The sequence below is a fragment of the Otolemur garnettii genome, unplaced genomic scaffold, assembly GCF_000181295.1.
Source record: "Otolemur garnettii isolate 467f Iridium unplaced genomic scaffold, OtoGar3 scaffold00006, whole genome shotgun sequence".
Taxonomy (NCBI): Eukaryota; Metazoa; Chordata; class Mammalia; order Primates; family Galagidae; genus Otolemur; species Otolemur garnettii.
The window spans coordinates 27,273,088-27,297,432 of record NW_003852401.1 but is presented as its reverse complement, the minus strand read 5'-3'; the positions used below and the strand labels follow the sequence as shown (position 1 = coordinate 27,297,432).

General features: G+C 43.0%; 1 protein-coding gene across 3 annotated transcripts in view; it reads right to left on the bottom strand.

The window, feature by feature from the left end:
* Positions 1-24,345, bottom strand: part of TJP2 (tight junction protein 2) — an 85,533-nt gene that overhangs the window by 22,338 nt on the left and 38,850 nt on the right. For all 3 annotated transcript variants that reach the window (XM_003782929.3, XM_023508231.1, XM_003782930.3), the window contains exons 2-11: positions 19,632-19,685; positions 16,877-17,001; positions 15,063-15,165; positions 12,354-12,984; positions 8,794-8,897; positions 7,732-7,885; positions 6,080-6,188; positions 5,840-5,973; positions 4,767-4,833; positions 3,781-3,931 (exon numbers count right to left, since the gene is read on the bottom strand). In XM_003782929.3, coding sequence (XP_003782977.1) covers positions 3,781-3,931; positions 4,767-4,833; positions 5,840-5,973; positions 6,080-6,188; positions 7,732-7,885; positions 8,794-8,897; positions 12,354-12,984; positions 15,063-15,165; positions 16,877-17,001; positions 19,632-19,685 — 1,632 coding nt within the window. The remainder of the gene's footprint in view (positions 1-3,780; positions 3,932-4,766; positions 4,834-5,839; positions 5,974-6,079; positions 6,189-7,731; positions 7,886-8,793; positions 8,898-12,353; positions 12,985-15,062; positions 15,166-16,876; positions 17,002-19,631; positions 19,686-24,345) is intronic.

The following is a 24,345-nucleotide window of genomic DNA, read 5'->3' as shown; positions in this document are numbered from 1 at the left end:
GGTTTTCTTTAGGAAACAATTCTACTAAAAAACAACATGGGAATAGAAGTAATTTAAAATGTTCAAGACATTAAATGTAGGACTGGGACTCCATATTGCCATTTAGTATGCTTTGTATTACAGGATATAAAAACTAACCCCCATCTATGGAATGGTAAGCTCACACCCAAGATAGTCAAAGCCTCCCATAATTCTGTTTCTACCAAAAAATAAACAACCAGCAAATGCATTCACCTCTTTAAAAAAAAAAGCATTTACACTTAAAAAATGGGATGAGGTGGGATTCCCTCCTTCTTAAAAATGTTTCTAGAGCTACTAAAAAACTTGCATTTACAAAATAGTTGATAAAAATATTCCTCTGGATTGTACAAGAAGGGAGACTGGGACCACTGATAAGACATGGTATGTGATATGAATCAGACTTGGCTTCTATCTCTCCTGCTTCATCAGCGCTGGACTCTCCTCGGTTTTAGTTTCTCCGTTTCCTGCTGGTAAATCTTCTTTAGTTTCTTGGTTAGCAACTTTGGCCTCCTTTTCCTTTGCTCCTTTTACCTTTTGGTTGCATTTTTTTTTGCAGACAGGGCTGGGTTTGAACCTGCCACCTCCAGTATATTGGGCTAGCCCCCTACTCCTTTAGCCACAAGTGCTGCCCCTGGTTGCACTATTTTGTAGGAAGATTTAGCCCTTGCTACTGCCTTTTTTGGCTTCATCTTCACTTTTGCAGGAGCAGGTTTAGCTGACAACTGTGCAGACCTCCTCTTGGGCTCTTCCTTCCCAGCACCTTTGGCCTCTTGGGGGCAGTGGGGGGCATTGGCGGGGAGGGCGCGAGGAGCCTTCCCCAAGCTGCACTGCCCGCACTGCTGAGACCCGCGGCGGGGGCAGTGGGAGAACGGGTGGAATGCGATAGTCAAAATTCGTTAACAATGTGGTACTCTGCTTTAAAAACCACACAGTGGTTACGGTGCCAGCCACATGCACCGAGGCTGGGGGGTTCCAGCCCAGAGTGGGCCAGCTAAACAACAACTATAACAAAAAGTAGCCGGGTATAGTAGCAGGTGCCTGGAGTCCCAGCTACTAGAAAGGCTGAGGCAAGAGACTGGCTTAAACCCAAGAGTTTGAGGTTGCTGTGAGCTATGATGCTACTGCACTCTACTGAAGGCAACATAGTGAGACTCTGTCTCAAAAAATAAATAAAAATAAAAAATTAAAACCACATGGTTAATAATCAAACTTAGAAGGTACTTTTCCCTTTTTTCCATTTCATAAAAGTTTCTAAAAGAAATAACAGCCCTATCAGATAAATACTGAGCAAAAAGACCCAAGTGGGAATAAACAAAGGCACGGGCCTGTTATCAGTAAGGCATGACTCCACGGCAGCACAGCTCACACCCACTTTAGTTCCACACCTTAGGGGGTCACCTTTACAACACTAAGAGTCACCCTTAAAAATCCACCACAGAAAAATGTGATTAGCATATGTACATGGCTCGTTCAACCTGGCTATGAAAAGGAGGAAGCGAAACAAATTGAAGTGGAAAAAAAAGCCAGGGCAGTACTTTTTGACTCAAGGTTAGACTGCACAGTCCTTTCCAATAACGATCCTCTTTCATTAGCTATTTAGTAGCCTCCAGGGTCTACCCTGTCTGCTGTGAGCCTGAGGAGTATTCTGTGTCAGCCACGGCCCGGCCCGTAGCAGCTCCTCTATCTCGGGAGGCAAACTCCATCCTTTTCACCCCTTTGTAGAGCTGAGAGCTCCTTTTGTAATCAACAGAAATTTATTCGTACCCAAGGAGGACCACCTATTGCCTGACCTCTACATAGGGTTACTGCAAAAGAAGCCCCAGTTCCCACAGTTTCTTCCTTGTCACCAAGGTGAGAACAGAAAACAGAAGACTTTCTTAAGAGTGAATGCTGAGGCTCGGCCCCTGTGGCTCAAGCGGCTAAGGCGCCAGCCACATACACCTAAGATGGCGGGTTCGAATCCCCAGCCCGGGCCCGCCAAACAACAATGATGGCTGCAACCAAAAAATGGCCAGGCGTTGTGGCGGGCGCCTGTAGTCCCAGCTACTTGGGAGGCTGAGGCAGGAGACTCGCTTGAGCCCAGGAGTTGGAGGTTGCTGTGAGCATGATGCCATGGCACTCTACCCAGGGGGACAGCTTGAGGTTCCGTCTCAAAAAAAAAAAAAAAAAAGAGTGAATGCTGAGTACCATGACTTCTGCCCATTAGAGTGCCTGCTAATCTTCAAGCACTGACAGAGGTGTGACTGCTAAGCCACGAGGTGAAGTCATTGCTTTTCTTCAGGAAAATTTAGGAAAAAATGCCTCCCTGCCCCCAGGAATACGAAAGTATCTAAATATCTTATACTTGAACCTTAATGAGCAAAAGCTCCAAGTTTCAAAGTGTCACCCCATGACTCAGACTAATTATGCAAAATGTCTTTTCCTCTTCAATATCATATTTGCCAAGAGTACACTGGCATTAGCTGGCACTTGGACTGGGGTTTTTATCGGTAGCATTTGGTGAGGGGTGTTTACTAGGATTGCACAGTACCAGGAGGTTCACTCAGGTACACTCAGTCTTCTAAGATCCTGGCCAGAGCCAAGAGGAGTCTAGGATTTCACTGGAAAGCTTTTGCAAAGCTCTTGACAAAGGTTTGTCCTTCACCCGCTCCAGCAATGAAATCTGAACTACTGCAGTGAGGCCGAGTGCCAAAGAAGCAAGAGGATCAGCTGTTTCTGTACTTTGCTCCCTGCCTCCTCGGAAATTGGGCAAATCTTTCTTCCCCTCTCTTTCGAGTCTAGAAACTATTACCAAATCCTTTAGTTTATTACATGGGGATGTTTCACTAAAGTTAACAAGAAAAATACCATATAGAATTTCTAAAATAAGAACAAAAGCAGAAAGAAATTCCAATAAAGACAGTTCTCTAGCAGTCTATATTTTTATAGTAACAAGGTACTTGATGTTCCTGAAGTTTGTTCTATAGTCAAAGGATAAATTATATACATACATATCATAAAATATCAAAGTTGAGCTATCCGTTCTTAATTCTTTAATACCAGTAGATTTTATGAGCATATGGTAACTTTAAAAGTACCAATATTTGATTAATCAGAATTCCCTTTTCTGTATAATTTTAGATGTAAATAATATGGAGTGGCAGCTATTTGTTAACTTCCAACAAGAAAAAAGAACAGACATTGACCTTCCTGCGCTGGGCCAGGGAACTCAGCTGGGTGCCTTACACTATCTCCTCTGATCTTCCCAGGGTCCCTGAGAGGCAGGTATTCTCATCCCATTGAGCAGAGAAAGAAACTCGAGTCTCAGGGTGAGTCAGGGTCAGAGAACTAATGCAAGACGGGGACAGGATTCAGATCACTCAGTCTGAAGCCAACACCCACCTTCCTTCAGTTATAGGACACTGCCCTGAGAGAAACACCAGGCAAAGGGAACACAGTGAAAAACCAAAAATTAGGAAGATCTTGTTGAAAGACCTTTCCTATAGTCCCTTATTTGGAGTCTCAATCTTTTCGATGTTACTCAAACTAATGATTTAAAACTATAAATTCCCATAGACACAGGAATGAGTTTTGGGTCCCAGGACTGAGAAGACCGGAGGGCCCATTGGAGGAATACAGAGACCTCCATGCTGAGCATGAACACACCTAGAGCGGGTCTATGGGCACACACTGGACCACTTCCTCCTCCCTCATGAAAGAACACCTGGAAAAGCCCATTCTCTCCGAACACTTCTGGAAACAAAGCTGGGTTCTTCTTACCTTCAGAATCTGGTCTCCTTCTTGAAGGCCTTCCTGCTCTGCCGAGGTACCCTCTTGAATGCCAGCAACAAATATCCCGACGTCATTGCCACCAGCCAAGCGGAGGCCCACGCTGTCTCCCTTCTTGAATCTCACCATTTTGGTATTGGGCCTGCAATAGGTTCAGATCCAGAAAGCAAAGATAGAAGATACTTTTTAAAAAGGGACCAACATTAGCAGATAAAAGATACAACTTATTCTATCTATAAGAGTGATTTATAGTTCATACAGCTCTCACATTCCATAATTTTATCTTCCTTGAGTAGATAATGATACTCATTTCCCGTTACTGGTGCAGAAGCAGAATTACAGAATGTTCATGTCAGCTCATTCAAGATGAGAATCCAAATAAAGACCTAGATTAGGGCTAACATGGCGGCCACCGGACTCCTAGTTTAGGATTCTTTCAGAGGAAAGCCCGCTGGCACCACACAGCTCCTGTCAAATAAGGACACAGCCTGGGTCCCAGGAAGCAGGATCCCATCCCAGAAGGCTGTGGCTCTTTAAACACTACTGAACCAGGGGTTCCCCCTATCAACTGCAGGGTGCAGTATCACGCCCTCTCCCTTCTGCCACAGGCTGGGACCATCAGGTCCCTGCAGTCACGCCTGGGCACCAGTCTAGCAGTACTTCACCTAAGTGGGCGTTGTTTATCTGGCAAATGCAAATATTCAGAATAACTTTCTGGAAGAGGAGCTAGAGGGGCAGATAAGTAGAAAACATTAACATCACAAAGTTCATCCACTTCCACCTTTTGCTTTTCCTAAGAATGATTCCCATAAACACTAGCAACAGGGGTTGGTTAAAGATGGCTGATAACATGCAAATCACCATCTGTAGGTTAAAAAAAGAAAACCAGCATTGGTCTGGATTTCAGTTAAGGAAACAGAGTTGTGTGCAAGAAGAAAGGGGGCGGGGGGGGGGAGAGAGAGAAAAAAAATACTTACCCATATATTGCTTCATCTTCAGGACTAGGACGAAGAAAAGTTCTCGGGGGTGCTTTTGGTTGAGGAGCTGCAGATTAAAACATACCTACTGTTTTCAAACTGGCCTCGCAAGAGTTTGTTTCTAAATATAAAGATCATAAAATCCACAAAAAATGTAATATCTTAGGATACCTGTACCTCAACACAAACAAAAAAAAGGACCTAGGGTAAAGATGAACTTTGAGGCATTGGCAGGTGCCAATGGTTTCTCAAAATAAGTGAGAAATGACCCCCTAAAAATGCAAGCTACACAAGCAAGTGTATAAGAAGACAGCATTTTTATACAACGTAAAATGACATAATAATGGTACCATTTCCCTATAATTATTTATGCACATAAAATTATAATAATTATAGGGCAGTGCAAACTGCACAATCAAATGTATAAAAAGACAGCATTTTTTTTACAACTTGAAAAACATAATAATGGGGCTCAGCGCCCATAGCAGCAGCCACATGCACCCAGGCTGGCAGGTTCGAACCCGGCCCCGGGCCAGCTGAACAACAATGACAACTGCAACAAAAAATAGCTGGGCGTTGTGGCCAGCACCTGTGGTCCCAGCTACTTGGGAGGCTGAGGCAAAAGAATCACTTAAGCCCAAGAGTTTGAGGTTGCTTTGAGCTGTGATGCCACCACACTACCAAGGGCAACATGGTGAGACTCTGTCTCAAAAAAACAAAACAAAACATAATAATAGTACCATTTTCCTATAAATACTTAGGTACATAAAATTATGATAATTGTACAGTAGTGGGGGAAGGGCTGGGGGATGAGGTTGGGATTAAGACTGAGAGACAAAAAATATGGCAATTCATCAAATATGACCAAACATGACCAATCCTGATGGCATATAGAAAAGGCTGTTATTTTATATCTTTTCAATGCTGACAGACAGCAAGAGCAAGGAGGGCCTCTTCCATACATAAGGATCACTTTTCATTTCTGTTTCCTTCCAGCCACTCTCTAGAACTAAGAAGTACGCACACACATTTCTGAACACAACTGTTGAAAATGAGTGGCCGTAAAGCCTCACCTGGGGGTTCCTCTTGGTACCTGGGCTCCTTGTTGGTCTCCGTGACAACCGCAGCGGCAATATCCCCCGTGGACTTAAAGGGAGTGGGTGTGGCGCCCATCTTGGACAGTCTGCTCGGCGCGTCCTCTCTTGAACTTAAGCAGCACAGGTCATGTGAATGTCTCATAAGGTACAGATTCACAAACACATACGAACACATCTTCACAGTGACACGGGCAGGGAAAACACACGTCCTCTCACCTTGGCCTTTCTTTCAGCTTCTCATTTGAGGAATGATAATCATAATCAGAATACTGTTGGCGCCTCTCCTCTGGAGAAAACGATCGGTTTGACTCTATTTCTGAGATATCTGGTTTCAAAAATAAGAAACAACTTTTCAATCAAATATTTAACACATGTACCAGAAATTATACTATTTCCTGGGTAGGAAACATAGAAAATGGAAGAAGGACAGAAGGTCAATGTGCTATTAGTCTAATAGTCTTCCCTTGGAAAAACACTTGATCGTTTTAAGGGAAAGGCATTAATTAATAAAGAGGAAGCCAAATTTAGAATTGTGTATTTCTCTTTCATCCAACATTCCTTCAAAGCTGCTATTGAAGAGTTGAAATTCAATTACTGGATCATAGGTGCAGACATTCATTCATACCCAACAGATTCATGCTTCTTAAACACAAAGGTTCATACAAATCACCGGGAGATTTCGTTAAGATGCAGTTATTTGGGGGTGGGGCCTAACATTCTGCAATTCTATCATGCTCCCAGATGACTCTGATGCTGCTGGGGGCTGAGGACCACACTTTGAGTAGAATGGAAATAAACTGTAAACTCCTAGCATACCCAGATTATTTTTTATGCTTTTGTTTTCTTACATTGCACCCAGGGCAATGAACAATGACTTTTGATACGCTGAAAACTAAAGTAAATTTTAAAGGTTTTGCAAAACTCTTCTTTAAAAAAAAAAAATCAACAAAAGCCTATTTTACAACTTGGGAACTTAGTATTTTCTAAACTTTCCTGCATGAAAGCAATAGCAGATGGTTACATAGGATATGCTATGACTACTTATTTTTACTGGCAGTTTTTACAAAGTTATAATGTTGTCCTACATGTAATGCATATTCAAATAATGAGTAGAGGTCTTTAAAGAGGGATGGCACAGATTGCTAACTAATGAATACCACAACCTTAGCCATTTTGATTCTATTATAGTGTCTGTTTTAGCTGTTGTCCAAGTTTACTAACAGACTTTAAAAAAAAACACACTAGTGCAAGAAAGAGCAATTAGCAAACGTACAAATGATATGGTTAGTTGATTTTTTATTAGCAATTCCTGCTTTCAGTGGCCTAATTAAAGAGTCCTCTGGGAGTCCACAGTGCACCAAAATTTCATACTGGAAAACTAATTTCAACACACACTTTAATAAGCAAATAACACCAAACGCTGATCTTTGGGGATTAAAGTTGAAAAGGGAGGCTTTCATTAGAAATTTAACTTCTAGCTGCACGGCTATGCTAAAAAGAGATGTGAGTGCAGAAGCAGGCTGGCACAGAGGCTCCTGCCTGCAATCCTAGCACTCTGGAAGGCTGAAGAAGGTGGCTTATGTGAGCACAGGAGTTCTAGACCAGCTTGAGCAAGAGTGAGACCCGGTCTCTACTAAAAATAGAAAAACTAGCTAGGCATCATAGCGGGCACCTGTAGTCCCAGCTACTCAGGAGGCTGAAGCAAGAGAATCACCTGCACCCTGGAGTTTGAGGTTGCTGTGAACTATGATGCCATTGCACTTTACTCAGGGCCACACAGCAAGACTCTAACTCAAAAAGAAAAAAGAAAAAGAAGCAGAAGCAACAACCTTCTTTACCCTCAGCTAAATTCAAGCCTCTTCCTTTACCTTCGATTTCCGAGTCACTGTCGTTCAAGGATGGGATATTGATGAGGGTCTGCCTGCTGTCTCGTAACACCACTAGCTGTAGTTTTCCTCTTGACTTTTCTATCAATTTCCGGGCATCCATTAAAGACATATTCTCAGTGACAGTTCCATTGATCTGCATGTATGGAGAATGGTAATATTATATGCAATACAACTGTTCACGGGAAGTACAGAATTCGTATTTTCCCTGTCTAAAAAGATAAAAGCCTTGCTCAGATAGTCAAACAGACATGGGCTTGAGGATGACTGAATAAAAATGAATTCTCTTTTAAGTTAAATATAAGCCTGACACCTGCATCCCAAATACATGTGTAAGTTACTACTCTGCTAATTTATTTCACTTCCAAGTTCAAGACGACGGTTTGGTTTACTACTAGAACATGTTTCCTGACGGGAGAGATTTATAAGAACTATTAAATATTCAGCATTCCAGCTTGGCCCCTGTGGCTCAAGTGGCTAAGGTGCCAGCCACATACACCTAAGGTGGCGGTTTCAAATCCAGCCCGGGCCTGCCAAACAACGATGACAGCTGCAACCAAAAAATATCCGGGCATTGTGGCGGGCGCCTGTGGTCCCAGCTACTTGGGAGGCTGAGGCAGGAGACTCGCTTGAGCCCAAGAGTTGGAGGTTGCTGTGAGCTGAGCTGCCACAGCACTCTACCCAGGGGGACAGCTTGAGGCTCCTGTCTCCAAAAAAAAAAAAATCAGCATTCCTATACCACCAGCTCTCCTTCTCACCTTTCCTTAGTTTAGGAAATAGGAACCTAAACTTTAAATAGGCTTGGCACCCATAGCTCAGTGAGTAGGGCGCCGGCCACATACACCGAAGGTGGAGGGTTTGAGTGACACAGTGAGATTCTGTCTCCAAAAAAAAAAGAAAACACCTCACTATACTCTTGTGTGGCCTCTGCATTACAACTGACCCCATCGCAACTAAGTTTCACCACAGTAACACTTGAACATGGAAACGCAGGCTGGGAACACAAGCATGTACTCGACAGACCCTCTGCCCCATTGTGCCCACCTTGAGTATTATGTCCCCTTCATGAAGGTTGCCATCTTTAGTTGCCAGGCCTGTTCTGGTCATTTCTTTTATGAAGATCTGACTCCCAAGCCGGAGGCCATACTCTATGAGACAAACATATAAACATACACATTTGTCATCAATTGGTTCAGAAAACATAGCCTGGTTTTCAGAACTATTTAAAAATATTCATAAAACATTAATTTTGCAACTGGGATATTCTGTAAGATAACTAGCCTGGACTTTTCAAAAAAAGTCCAGTCATTAAAAAAAGAGAGAGAGCGAGCCAGAGAGACTGTTTTAGAGGGAGACACCAACCAAACACAATGCATGAACTTTCGTTAGATCCTTTATTCAATAAGAGAATAGAAATGGAGGAAGTCGAGTGGGTTTCATTACTTGGGAGCACTCTGAAAATGTACTATACTGTATCAAAGGAATATTAACGTTAATTTTGTTAAGGTGGTACTGACATTATGGTAACATAGGAAAACGTCCTTATCCTCAGGAGATAACCGCTGAAATAGTTACAGGTAATGGCTCAGTTGCCTGCAACTTACTCTCAAGTGGTTCCAAAAAACTCTCTAAGAGAGAGAAGAGGGGGTCGGGGAGAGGACAGAGAGGAAAATAACAAAGGGAGAAAGAGAAAATAGAAAGCAAATCTGACAATGTTAACAACTGGCAAAACTAGGTGAAGGCTAAAGGGTGTTTGCTATGAAATTTACACTTTTCAAATAAAATGTTGGGGAGGAGAAAACAATTCAGCACGTCTTATCAGGCATTTTCTATTGACAAGAAGGTTGCCCACAGGAATCTATCACAACTGTGTGGGGGCTGGCACTAAAAGAAATTCAGAATGCATGGAAAAGGGGAAAGAAGCCAGGCACACCAATGGGCGAAGCATTTAACTAAAGCCAGCATGGCTTTAGGTAGGGGGTCTGTGGACTTCCAATTGCTATCAAAAGAAAAACTTCCTCTATTTACTAAGTACACATATTTTGTTTATTTTGTTTTTTGAGACAGAGTCTCACTATGTCACCCTCAGTAGAGTAGAGTGGCATCACAGCTCACAGCAACCTCAAACTCTTGGGCTTAAATGATTCTCTTGCCTCAGCCTCCCAAGCAGCTGAGACTATAGGTGCCTGCCACAACACTTGGCTATTTTTTTTGTTGCAGTTGTCATTGTTGTTTAGCTGGCCTGGGCTGGGTTAGAACCTGCCAGCATCAGTGTATGTGGCCAGGGCCGTAACCACTGTGCACGGGCATCGATAAGTATGCATATTTTAAAAGACTTTCCATGCTATTCTGGCTATGCTGATTTTACTCATAAAGCCTGTAAAATTCTATATTTTAAGGATTAATTTTGGCAATTTTAGGAAGCTACCAAAATCTAGCAGTTTTTTTTTTTTTGCAGTTTTTGGCCGGGGCTGGGTTTGAACCCACCACCTCTGGCATATGAGGCCAGTGCCCTACTCCTTGAACCACAGGGGCCCTCCAATCTAGCTGGTTTTAAAATAGGCACGAATGTTTTTATTATTGTTCTGACTTAAAATTTTTTAATGACAAAGAACCTTTCTACAATTTGAGAAAGGTTATGAAGCAGATTTTACAATAAGTACACCTGTCAGCGGGAGATCTTACCACAATGATTAAAAGTGTTGAGGGGTGCCCATCCCCCACCCCTAATTTAGGAAGCTGACAGTGATGAAAGGGGTAAGGGAAAGGGTGCCCCTATCTTCAGGGATGACAACCTTCTAATGGTCAGAACACCTCACAGCCCAGACAGGCTTGGACGATAACTTTTTTCTGGTATTATCAACAATTTCTCTCACCCACACTCTTATTATACATGTAAGTTTGCAGATAAACCTATTAGTATGCACATAGGCATTTCTTAAATAAAGAGAAAAAAATCAGCTGACCAGCTTCTAATACACTTATAAGGAAAGCAACGTGGTGCCCATGAAATGTAATGGCTAGCCCTCAGAATGGATCAAATATATGCCTTGCCTACTGTCAGATTTCTTTAAATATTAATTCTTAGGCAACCCTATCCAGTGATAGCTAAGTTATTGTATAATCTTAGCAAAAGGTGGCAAAAACTTTTCTTTTGAAAAAGTGGAACTTTTTTGGTTTAATGATTTCCATGTTTAGGGAAGAAAATGGCCAAGAAAGAGTAAAATGCTATATAGCAGAGGAGCATAAGCCCCTTTCCCCCTTGATTTACTAAGATCAGCCATGACTTAGTCTTTTTAGACAGAGAATATCTTCTTAAACTGTGGGTTCCAATCCATTAGTGGGTTTTAAAATCCATTTAGTGGCCAGGTATAGTGGCTCACCTCTGTAATCCCAGCACCTTGGAAGGCTGAGGTAGGAAGATTGCTTGAGGCCACGAGTTCAAGACCAGCCTCAGCAACACAGTGAGACCCCTTCTCTATATAAAATTTAAAAGTTAACCGGGCAAAGTGGTGAGGGCTCATGGTTCTAGATGCTTAAAAGGCTGAAGCAAGAGGATTTGAGTGTGGGAGTTGGAGGATGCACTGAGCTATGACTGCATCCCTGCACACTAGCCTGGGAGACAGAGCTAAGACCCTGTATTGAAAAAAAAAATCAAATTAGTTTAAGTTGCTACTAGCAGGTTTTGATTTTTTTTTTTTTTTTTTTTTGGGGGTTTTTTGAGTGAGGTTTTTTGAGTGAGACTCTGTCACTCTGGATAGAGTGCTGTGGAGCTATTATAACTCACAACAACCTCAAACTCTTGAGCTCAAGTGATCCTGTTGTCTCTGCCTTCCAAGTACAGTGTGGCGAGACTATAGGTGCCTGCCACGTGCCTGGCTAATTTTTCTATTTTTAATAGAGAGGAGGTCTTGCTCTTAGTCAGGCTGACCTTGAACCCTGAGCTCAAGCAATCCTCCTGCCTCGGCCTCCACAGTGCTAGGATTATAGGTTGAGCCACCATACCTGGCCCACAAGCAGGTTTTAAACATAATGGAACCTTTCAGACTATATCATGCAGCAGACAGAGTAAGCACCGTTCCATAAGATCTGTGTTTAAAGTTTTGTTATATGACTGGATGCACCTACAGATGTAGTTCTTTCCATGACAGGAAGGAGGGGGAGGAGGGGAAGACATTTGATAAGCAGCACTTAGCTAAGTCAACAATCCAGGGTGAGTGCCCAAGAGAATGTGGCCTGAGACCCCCTTCTCCACATTCTTTCTCAAAACTTCTCCAAAGTCCACCTTTCAATCTGAACACAGGACAGTTCTTACTCTTTAATTCTTAAGAGTCATTACAAATGTTATAAAGCTGACTTGGAGGTTCAAAGCCAAACAGTTCAGGAGCCTGGCTCTGCCATAATGGCACAACTTTGTACAAGTCAATGAAGCTTTCTGCACCTTAGTTTCCTTGTCTATAAAATGACAATGCAAGAATAAATCTCTCAGGATGTGTTTTGAGGATTAAATAAACTAGTAGGTGTCAGACATTCAGGTCAACGCTGGGCACATGTTAAGTGCTATATCATTACAGTACTTTTTTCCCTGCACCAAGCATGCCTACCTTCATTTGCTTTGATTTTCGTCAGAAGGACCCCGATGGGCCTGTCCGGGTCCTGCTGACCCGCATGCCTCGGCTGTCCCTTCGGCTCAGGGCTGGGGCTGCGGGAGCGCAGGTGCTCGCGGCTGTGGGCCACCTGGTACCGGGCTTCGTGCTGGGCTCTGCGGCTGTAGCCCGGGCTGTACCCCAGATCATAGTCTGGATCGTAGTCCTGGCGATAGTCGCGGTCGACACTTCGGCCACGGCTGCGGTCCCGGTGCCGGGGTGGCCCAAAGTCATGGTCCAGACCTCGCTCCAGGCTGTGGCCACGGTTGCGATCTCGGGCACGCTCGTAGTCTTGGGCATGCTCGTAGTCCCGGTCCAGGCCCCGCTCCAGGCTGCGGCCACGGCTCCGGTCACGGCTGAGGCTGCGCTCCCGGCTCCGTGCCCGCTGGTGGGGACGCCCCCGCTCCGGGCTGTCCTCCCAGCTGCGGCTTCGCCCTCCGTGGCTGCTTTGCCGGCTCCTCTCGCTGTACCCGCTGCGGAAACTTCTGCCATCAAAGTCGTCCATCACCTCAAAAGCCCGGTCACTGTGAGTGAGCGGAGGGCTGGTCTGCAGCGGGGCCACCTGCACCTTCCGGGGCCTCTTGACCACCTGTCATCAAACAAGCACAATGAGAACACAGGACAATCACGACTGAGTGTAGGGAATGCAGTGACAAGAGCCCTGGTTCTGGATTCAACAAAACTGTGTCCCTGGCAACTCAGTAAGGTTCCGGTCCCTAGTCAAGAAAACAGAGAAAGGCTGGACGCCTGTAGCTCAACAGTTAGGGTGTCAGCCACATGCACCAGGGCTGGTGGGGTTGAATCTGGCCCGGGCCTGCTAAACAAGCAAACAAACAAACAAACAAAAAATAGCTGGGCATTGTGGCAGGCATCTATAGTCCCAGCTACTTGGGAGGCTGAGGGAAGAGGATCACTTAAGCCCAAGACTTTGAGGTTGCTATGAGCTATGACCCCATAGCATAGGGTGACAGCTTGAGACTCTGTCTAAAAGAAAAAAGAAACCCCAGAAAGTGTGACATTCTATATATAACTGCCTAGAGGGGATGAAAAGAAGTTGATTAATGCATGGGAATGTACAATTGGATACGAGAAATACAACCTAGTGTTAGAAAGATCCATTGGGTGACTATAATTTACACAATCTATTGTGTGTTCTAAAGTAGCTAGAAGAGAATAATTTGAATGTTTCTAGAATTAAAAAAGACAAATACTTAAGGTAATGAATATCTGAAGCATGCTGATTTTTTTTTTTTTAATTGAGACAGTCTCATGTTGTTACCCTCAGTAGAGTGCCGTAGCGTCATAGCTCACAATAACCTCAAACTCCGGGCTTAAGTGATTCTCTTGCCTCAGGCTCCTGAGTAGCTGGGACTACAGGCGCCCACAACGCCCAGCTATTTTTTGGTGGCAGTTGTCATTGGTATTTAGCAGGCCTGGGCCAGGCTCAAACCCACTACGTTTGGTATATATGGCCAGCACCCTACATTTTTTTTCTGTTGTTTGTTTAGCAGGCCCAGGCCAGGTTTAAACCCACCAGCCTCAAAGCATGTGGCCAGTACCCTAATTACTGAGCTACAGACCTCCTGATGTATGCTGATTTGATCTTTACAAATTATATGAATGTATCATATTACCACGCAACCCAAAACTATGTATGTCTATTAGGCATCAATTAAAAAGTTGTAAAAAAAATAAATCAATGCCATTAAAAAAGTGGGGAAGCACAGGACGGGGAGGGGAAAGAAGGACTTGATTACACAAACTAAAGAGACAACAATCAAATACAAGTGAATTTTGGATCCTGGATGGAGAAGAAAAAAGGTCTATCAATGACATCTTTAGGTGTGGACTGGGCATTAGCTGAAACTGTGGAGTTATTATTTTCTTATGTAGATGAATGTCCTTATTCTTAGGAGATGCACACTGAAGAAAGTAGGATTGAACCGTCATGTCTGACTTTCCTTCAAATGCTTTACCAAAAATATGTATGTGTTTATAAAATACATAGGGATCAAGTAAAGATGGCAGAATACTATATAAATGTTTATTACACTGATCTTTCAACTTATCTGGAATGGTACACCTACCTGAGCATTGTCTTTTAACATATCTTATTATAATTCTTGCTATATGTGTCCACCTGCCCAGCTGGAGTGAATACTTCTTGAGGGACAGGCTGGCCCCAGGGACTAGTGGCATCTGGCTTATAGGTGATTCTCGGCCAGTGTTTGCCGAATGAATGAGTGAGTGAATAAATAAATGAATGCTTTAGACTGCCACTGTCCTCTAAGAAACTCTTAGTCTATGAAGACAAAACCCATCTTGTTTGTGCCTTTACAAATGAGTTTTTAAGCTGAAATTTTTTTTTCCAAATTAACACTGTTTTACCAATGTTCTGAATCGAGCGAGTTCTCTTGGGGAATAATTGCCTACGCTGGTTTCTAAGGCAAATTCACTCACATTAGAGAATCATGGGCCTCAGGAGGACTTGAGGAAAGGCAGGGAGGATTACAAACACTCATCTTCCCAACCTCCAAAAGCTCTGAGGATCCATAGCAGCAGCAGTTCTTTGGTTATATAATTTCATCAAATTCTTAAAAGCAAGCAGTAATTTTCTTCTGGGCATAAAGACAAAACGCCACGGAGGCAAGCTCAAAGCAAACTTACAATAGCAGCGACCTTCCCGCTTTTTCTCAGCTGCTGAACTGCAAACGAATGCAGCACATCCTCCATAGAGGTGCCATTCACCATGACCACTCTGTCATTTTCTCTGTAAACCAGAAACACAAACAGGTTGTGAAACACTCCGATCAATATATTTAGGAACGAATGGAAACAGCAAATCAATCTGAAATGCTGACTAATGGGCTCAGTGTCTGAGGGCTCCTGAGGCTCCGTCAGCTTGATCTGAGCTCCTCTGAGGACAGATACTGGGACCTCCCAGCTCCAATTTGAGAGTGTCTAATAAAGAGTATCCACCTATGGAAAGAGAGGCCTGCTCTCCCCACGCCACGTGGTCACTCCAGGAAGCACTCGATGGTGACAAGGTCTAGACACCAAAAGGAATTTCTGTGATCAGTCCCCTGTTGCCCTGTATGTATAGAGGACTTCAAAAAGTCCACAAACAGTCCCCCAAAGCCAGTTTGCTACTTGTGCTTTTTTGGAGGGAAAGAGGTCATGAGCTTAACTCAGATTCTTAAAGAAATTTTGAGGTTATAGAATCCTATCACTTTGGCTTATCTCCAAAATTACTTTTACATTTTACATTGCTCCAAATGAAAGAATACTTACTTTGATAGTACTGTAGAGGCCTAAAATGGCAACAGAACCCAAACTTTTGAGCTATCTGGCCAATGCAGCCACACAAATAACTTTTGATTCTGTCTTCATGAGTTATTGCGTGGGAATGTGGCATGCACCTTTTAAAATGGCATTATCAGGGTGGGCATGGTGGCTCACACCTGTAATCCCAGAACGCTGGGAGGCCAAGGAGGGTAGACAGCTTGAGCTCAGGAGTTCAAGACCAGCCTGATCAAGAGCAAGACCCCATCTTTAAAACTAGCTGGGCGTTGTGGCAGGCACCTGTAGTCCCAGCTCAGGAGGCTGGGACAACAGAATTACTTGAGCCCAAGAGTTTGAGGTTGCTGTGAGCAATGACACCATGGCACTGTATTGAAGGCAACAAAGTGAGACTCTGTCTCAAAAGTAAATAAATAAAATAAAATGGCATTATTTCTTCAAGCAAGAATGCTGGCAATTGGAAACTTGTGTTTTCTTATAGTAAATTTTCCTAATTTCCACTTCCTTCTTACAAATAAGATGAGCAAGGCCAGGTGCTATGGCTCACGCCTGTAATCCCAGCACTTAGGAGGCTGAAGTGAGTGGATTGTCACAAGTTCGAGACCAGCCTGAGCAAAAGCAAGCCCCTGTCTCTAAAAAATAGCCAGGTGTTGTGGTGGGCGCCTATAATCCCCCAGCTACTTGGGAGGCTGAGGCAAGAAGATCGCTTAAACCCAAGAGTTTGAGGTTGCTGTGAGCTAAGACACCACAGCACAACCGAGGGTAACCAAGTGAAACTGTCTAAAAAAAAAAAAAAAAAGATGAGCATTAAGCCAATGTTTCCTCATTAAATTCTTAAGGAATATAAATAAAAACAAATATAAACAGTGTTAGGTAGGCACTGGACATGCCAATTTAACTCCACGTTCAGAAATGATTCCTAAACCGAGGAGTGACGTTTGTAACTATCTTCCTGTGAAAACAACTGCTCTCCTCTTGTCCCTCCAAAGTTGAGATGCTCCCAAAGTTTGGGGATTGTTCAGATACGGTGTGTTATGGCCTCATTTCCTACTGGAAGACTTTTTGAATGCTATATAAAAGGGTTTTGTTTAAACTTTAAAAAGTGCACACCCACAACAACACCTGTCTGGGGTCAAGCAGTGGAGATGGCAGGCCCGGAGGGGCGAGGGAGGGACACTCACTGAAGCAGCCCATCGGCAGGCCCGCCGGGGAGCACATCAGAGATGACAATCGACGTTTCTCCATTTTCAAAGTGGGGGTTATCTCTGCCTCCAGACACTGCAATTCCAAATCCTCTTTTGGAATCCTGCTCATGGGAATTAGAAGAGAAAAATTAAAAATCCTTCCATAAGTAGCTTTCAGGATTTATTACAAGCGCTCAATAAAATAAAGGTCAAATCAATAACCAGACACCGTTCGGGAACAGATGGGCTTACAGAACCAAACGAGAAACAAAAGAAAGGGTAGACGCAGTCAACTGACAGGTTTATAAAGGGAAATTCCTTATCTAAAACAAACAGCCAGTGAAAGCGAAAAAAGATTGCGAGTACGGACTGGAGTCATCACGAGAAGCTGTCAGGGATGAGAAATAATGTCCTCTGTCCAGAGAGGGACATGCTGTTTAAAGCACCAACTCTTTGTATCACGCTGGCCTGAGCTGCAAAGACTTCAGGAAAAACTGACTATGTGTTAAAATTTAAAGTATACCTTTAACTTCCAGTTAGATGAGCTAATGGTTTCATTTTAATATAGGGCCAAAAAAGAAGTAAATGAACTTCCAGACTATAATCTGAACACAAAATGAGTGTTGAGATCTTATGAGACAGCAAAGCATTAAACCTTTTCTACATGCACAGAAGATTGGAAATACAGATTTCTTACATCCGTGATTGGTCTAGCAATGCATAACAGTGAACCCAGATAATACATAATCCTAATTCATTTCAGTGTTTAAAAAAGCTAAGCCTAGTTTCATCTAGATGATACGGGTATCTGTGACTATATAATCCTAAATCAGGGTTTGATTATGTAAAAATCTACTCAGAGAATAAAAGAAAAACTTTTCCCCAAAGGAAAAGGTCCCACGTGGGGCCCACTAGGCTGACTGATTATAAACAATGACAAACTCATTGGGAGATTAGGTTGTTGGCTATTAATCACATGGCTTTGAACTTGGCAACAGAAAGTGGCAGCTCCATCCTCTACACCAGTGGTTCTCAACCTTCCTAATGCCTCCTAATGCCGCGACCCTTTAATACAGCTCCTCACGTTGTGGTGACCCCCAACCATAAAATTATATTTGTTGCTACTTCATAACTGTAATTTTGCTGCTATTATGAATCGTAATGTAAATATCTAATATGCAGGATGTATTTTCATTGTTATAAAGGGGTCGCAACCCATAGGTTGAGAACCGCTGCTCTATACCAAGCCTAAAAAGTTTCTCATCTCTGCCAATCTGGGTGTCCTTACCTCGTGGAGAATATGAAATACTGGGGGAAAGGGCATCAGGAAGAGTCAGAAAGATGATAAAGAACTATAAATGAAGAACCAAACAGGCAAAACCCATCAACTGAAAACAATCCACGATTACTGATCCAAACATCTGAGCACCTGGGCACTGACCCAGGGACCTTTTTTTTTTTTAATCTGAATTAATTCAACAAACATTTAATTCAGGAGCCAAATTTTCTTTGAAGACAAGGCTTGAAGCTCAGGATTCTGAGGCTCAAAGGCAAATTCTCTCTTCGAGGAACTTCCCCCTCTAGGAAGTGACAGAAATAGAGGGATTCAGAGCAGGAGGAGGAAGATCCCTGCCATGTTGCCATGAGGGCAGCTTGATGGAAAAAGAACTCAGGACCATGAGTGCAGTTCTAATCCAGGTCAGCCTCAAAAATGACTTACAGACTCCCTGCCCAGACTCTTGTTTAGAGTGGGGCTAACTCCTGTTGTGACTACCTTGAACTTAGTTGTCAGAATAAAGAGGAAAGGGCAGTGCCTGTAGCTCAGTGGGTGGGGTGCCAGCCACATGCACTGAGGCCGGCAGGAGGCTGGCAGGTTCGAGCCCAGCCCAGCCCAGCTAAATAATGACAACTGTAACAAAAAATAGCTCGACATTGTGGCTGGTGCCTGTAGTCCCAGCTACTTGGGAGGCTGAGGCAAAAAGATTGCTTTAACCCAAGAGTTTGAGGTTGCTATGAGCTGTGACGCCACAGCACTCTACCGAGGGTGACATAATGAGACTCTGTCTAAAAAAAGAAAAAGAATAAAGAGGAAAAGAGCTAATATGTATTTATTAAGCATCAATTACGTGCCAGACTCCATAGATTGGAAGCTGTGTATGTATTACCTCATTTAATCAAGAAGGATAAGACCTGTGGAATGACTAAAAGAACTGAAATATATTGACAAGTGGTATTCTACTTTTATTTGCTTTGGGGAGCGGGGATAGAAGGAGCTAAAAATTATAGCTCAATTAACTCAACCCCTGTTAATTTAATCAGGAGTAGGACAGAGAATACAATCCATTCCCAAGTCAATCTTTTCAAATTTAGTCTGAACTTCAAACTCACGGAAGGAGTTACGAGATATGTACGTATAATTAAAATTACAGAAGTTGTAGAAGCTACCTCAACATCCTTCAACAGGTCAGGTTACTTTCACTCTTCTCTTTCTCTTCTATCATAACCTATTCTGTCTGGGGATAGGCGAACACACGAAATAAGATCTAAAATGTTCTATATTATACAGGCTTACCAAAAAAATACAATAGCACGCAAATCTTTGTTAACAAGGTCATTATTGCCAGGTGGTACCTACAATGCACCATCCACCTCAAGGGAGAAAAACCCAAAACCTGTGTGTGGGCAAAAATAAATAAGATCCATGATCCGTAAAACTAAGAACATGACTGTAATATGAGAAGTCAGAACTTACCTTTTGGAGGGTCACAGTATACTGTTCCCATATCAGCTCTTCCATGCCTGGGGCCTGTTTTAAAGCAAGTAAAACCAACTTGATTAAAATCACAAACAGTTTGATGCTAAATAAAATTATAAAGCTGGGCACAGTGACTCATGCCTATAATCCTAGCACTTTGGGAGGTCAGAGCTGGTGGACTGCTTGAGCTTAGGGGTTCAAGAGCTGAATCTATCTGACAAGTTTTACACAGTTGGGGGTTATCTCTGAGAAATAAGAAAGCTTACACATAGGTAATTCAAACTGTTTCCTTTCTTGTTTATCATAATTTAGAGTATCCTCTGGTGATTATCATTTACCATTAGAGAGTCAATACTAAGGCCAGGCCTGGGTGCAGAAGAAAATCATACATTCTTTTCCTAGCATTTCCAGCCCAAAGTGGTAGAATACTCCATAGTCCCAGCTACTCTGGAGGCTGAGGCAAGAGGATTGCTTGAGCCCAAGAGTTTGAGGTTGCTGTGAAGTCTGACACGACAGCATTCTACTCAAGGCAATGGAGAGAGACTTTATCTCAAAACATAAATGCATATGTACATAAATAAAAATAAAATTATAGGCAGCAGCCGTAGCTCAGTGAGTAGGGCGCTGGCCACATATACAGAAGCTGGCAGGTTCAAACCCAGACCAAGCCAGCTAAAACAACAATGACAACTGCACAAAAAATGTAGTCAGGCATTGTGGTGGATGCCTGTAGTCCCGGGCACTTGGGAGGCGGAGGAGGCACTTAAGCTCAGGAGTTGAAGATTGCTGTGAACTGTGCTGCTGTGGCACTCTACTTAGGGTGACATAGTGAGACTCTATCTCAAAAAAATCATAATAAAATAAAATAAAATTATAATTCAAAATGTCTCTTTCCTAAAGATGAGTTCTTTCCTTGGTCATCTCCAGATATAGGAGTCATTTCTTCCCATGTCTCCAACTTCAGTGATACATTGGTGGCCTCCAGATCTCTTTCTCTATCCCAAATCCTTCCACCCAAATAGTCACCAGCACATATTAGATATTTGGTGAGTATTTATTAAATTATTGAACATTATCATCTGGATAAGCTATAACCCTTGAAAATCAGTCCATAACTGAATTCTTCATCCTTCCTGAAGCCCCTCCCGAGATCCGTTCCCACTCCTGTGCTCTCTATCTTGGTAAAAGCTGCCGTCATCTACTTAGTTAAGTAAACCAGAAACCGGAGAGTCACCCGAGGCTCACTTCCCTCCTCGCCTCCCCGTATCTACTCAGGCAGCCAGCCAGCCTGCTGGTCCATTTCCTGAGTTTCTCTCAATCTGGCCTCCTTTGTCTCACACGGCCTAACCTCAGAGCAACGTCATCTCTCACCTGCACTCCCATAGAATACATTTTTTGCTGGTCTTGTCATTCTTACTCACATCCCTCCCCACAAGTTGGAACTCCATCTTCCAAGAAGCTGACAGAGTGATCTTTATAAAAGCCTAATCTAATTCCACTTCTGTGTTCAGAGTACAGCCGTGCTTGCCTGGGAACCTCGCCTTCTGGCCCCTCAACAGGAATACTATCTCTTCATTCTTTGCTTCTCCATACTTGTATGTTATTTATTCCTTTTACCTGGAAGGCTTTTCTTCTTTTTGTCTCAGAAACTCATTCCTCTGAGCCCCACCTCTGTAAAGCCTTCCCTAAACTCTATCCTCGCACCTCAGGAAGGGTCAGGGGCCCCCTCATAGAGTTCTCAGACCACCCTGAGCCTGCAAGGGATCCCAGCACTTACTCAAAAAAAAAAAAATTTTTTTTTTCTGAGACAGAGTCTCACTTTGTCACCTTTGGTAGAGTGACATGGTGTCATAGCTCACAGCAACCTGAAATTCTTGGGCTCAAACAATCCTCTTGCCTCAGCCTCCTGGGACTACAGGCACCTGCCACAACACCCAGCTATTTTTAGAGATGGGGTCTCGCTCTTGGGCAGGCTGGTCTTAAAGCTATTTTTAGAGACCAAGTCTTGCTCTTGCTCAGCCTGGTCTCAAATCTGTGAGCTCAGGCAATCCACCTGCCTTGGCCTCCCAGAGTGCTGGGATTACAGGCATGAGCCACTGCACCCACCTCAATTTTTTCTTACTTGGTGATTGCCTATTGCAATGGACTGAGCTCTCTGTGGCAGTAGGCTGAGTATTTTATCAGGGAATTGACAGACGTGCTCTGTAAGTAGGTGTTGGAGAGAAATTCTTTGGATAAATACATTCCAGGAGTGAGGTTAAAATGTATAACCCAACATGTGAAAAATATGGCCTAATGAAATATTTCTCCAGGTCAGGCATGGTGCTCATGCCTATAATCCTAGCACTCTGGGAGGCTCAGGCAAGTGGATTGCCTGAGCTCACAAATTCGAGACCAGCCTGAGTGAAAGTGAGATCCGTCTCTACTTAAAATAGAAGGAAAAAAAAAAAGAAACTGGCTCAGCGGCTAAGGCACCAGCCACATATACTGGAGCTGACGGGTTCGAATCCAGCCCAGGCCTGCCAAACAACAATGACAACTACAACCAAAAAATAGCTGGGCGTTGTGGTGGGTGCTTGTAGTCCCAGCTACTTGGGAGGCTGAGGCAAGAGAATTGCTTAAGCCCCAGAGTTGGAGGTTGCTGTGAGCTATGACACCACAGCACTCTACTGAGGGTGACATAGTGAGACTGTCTCAAAAATAAAAAACAAATAAAATAATAATTCAAAATGTCTCAATATAAGTTCAGCTCACATGTTCCATATACCAGAAAGAGTTAATATTCATTCATTATGCTACCTATTTTCAAACAGGCTCTTTCAATGAAATGGCTAGAAATATAACTATTAAATTAATGAAATACACAGTGAGAGAGACCCTAAAAAAGAACAAAATATTAAGTGCTGAGCCCTTTCACTATCACCATTCCAAAACACTGTCATCGTAAAACCCCTTTAAAAAAAATCAAGATTCACTAATTTGCAACTAGCAGATGAACAACCACGTGAGAGAAAAAAATAAATTCAAGGAGGGAGAAGAGGGAGAAAGGGGGTCAGCGAGCTCCCATGGATTGGGTACAATGCAGGACTATAGCAGGTCAAGGACTCAACCACAACTGGGACTTTACCTTAAAAACACCAACAATGTCGCCTAAATGCACGTACCCTTATGTTAATCCAAAATGTTCAAAAATCTAGTTTCAAACAGATACCCCCCACTCCCCCATCAAAGGTGGCCTTATAAAGCAAGGTTTCTGTGTTTATTTAAAAATGTCCTTGCGCCTGTAGTCCCAGCTACTTGGGAGGCTGAGGCAAGAGAATCACTTAAGCCCAAGAGTTTGAGTTTGCTGTGAGCTATGATGCCACAGCACTCTAGTGGGGGTGACACAATAAGACTTTGTCTCCAAAATAAAAAAAACATGTCCCTGGCTTTATCATAAGGTGTAAACTGGGTTATCTGTGGGATCTTTGGGCTTTCTCTCCATCAGTATCGCTGGGTATGAAAGATGAAAATGCCTTCATAAATAGACCGGGACTTCCATTTATGACAATATGCCAGAACAGATATCTAGAAAAACCAAAAAATGATATCATTTTAAAACAATATAATCCATTAAATGCAGGTTGCTTTGAGAAGGCTAGAAATGCCAAGAAAGTTCAAAGCATAGACAAGTCAGTAATAAAGCAGGCACTTAAACAACAGGCTGAGGCTCCAAACAGGGTGGGAGATCAGATCCAAGTGGAGGATTTATTAGGAAGAAAAGTACCACCACACAGAGACAGCAGGGACACTTGCCTGTCCCATTCTTGGCTGTAGATAGAATGGAAATAACTAAAATATCTCCCTGGAGAAATCCTACCACCAGACTTACACTCACATGGATTTGAGACCAAAATTAGTATCATGGATGTGACCACACTCCCCTGCCACACTCTCAGTCACCGTGGTCCTGCACTGCACTGCCACATACAAACACTCTGCAAGGAACACACTGAACACAGCCTGCCAGGGACCCCAGACAGTGTGTATCTGGAAAACCAGTTCACAGTCTAACACACACAAGTCACCATGAGTGAGAGTTAAAAGTAACAGAAACTGAAGGCTCAAAGACTAGAAATATCAGTCACAGACAAAAAAGAATATGTATGATATGTATCAAAATTAAAAGGGGTTATTCAGTCCGATGAAATAACAAGAGACCATCAAAAATGACTAAATCTGAAAAAGCAGCGAATATTATTTTAGAAGTGAAAAAAATAATTGAAGTTGTATAAATAATGGATGCCACCACCTAGTACACACACAGCTGAAAACAATGAATTCAAAGACAGATGTGAAGAAATTATCTGGAGTGTGTCAGAAAGTATCTCTCCCTCGACTTTTTGGCACAAGGGACTAGTTTCATGGAAAACGATTTTTCCAGGGTAGGGGTGGAGGAGAAGGGTGGAGTGGGGAATGGGGGGAGGGTTAGCCAAGGCTTTGGGGTGGGCAGAACTGACAGGAGGGAGAGGTGAGGGAGGGGGGGAGAAAGGAAAGAGAAAAGAAGGGGGAACTATCCTTAAAACTGGATCTTTATCAGAGTTAAAACACTATCTTTAAAACAGTGGATTGAGAGAGCAGAAAAGATTTTTTTAAAAACTAGGATAGATTACCATGGACCAGCAATAAAGGAATTTTCTTTTTTTTTTTCCTTTTTTTTTTTTTTTTTTAA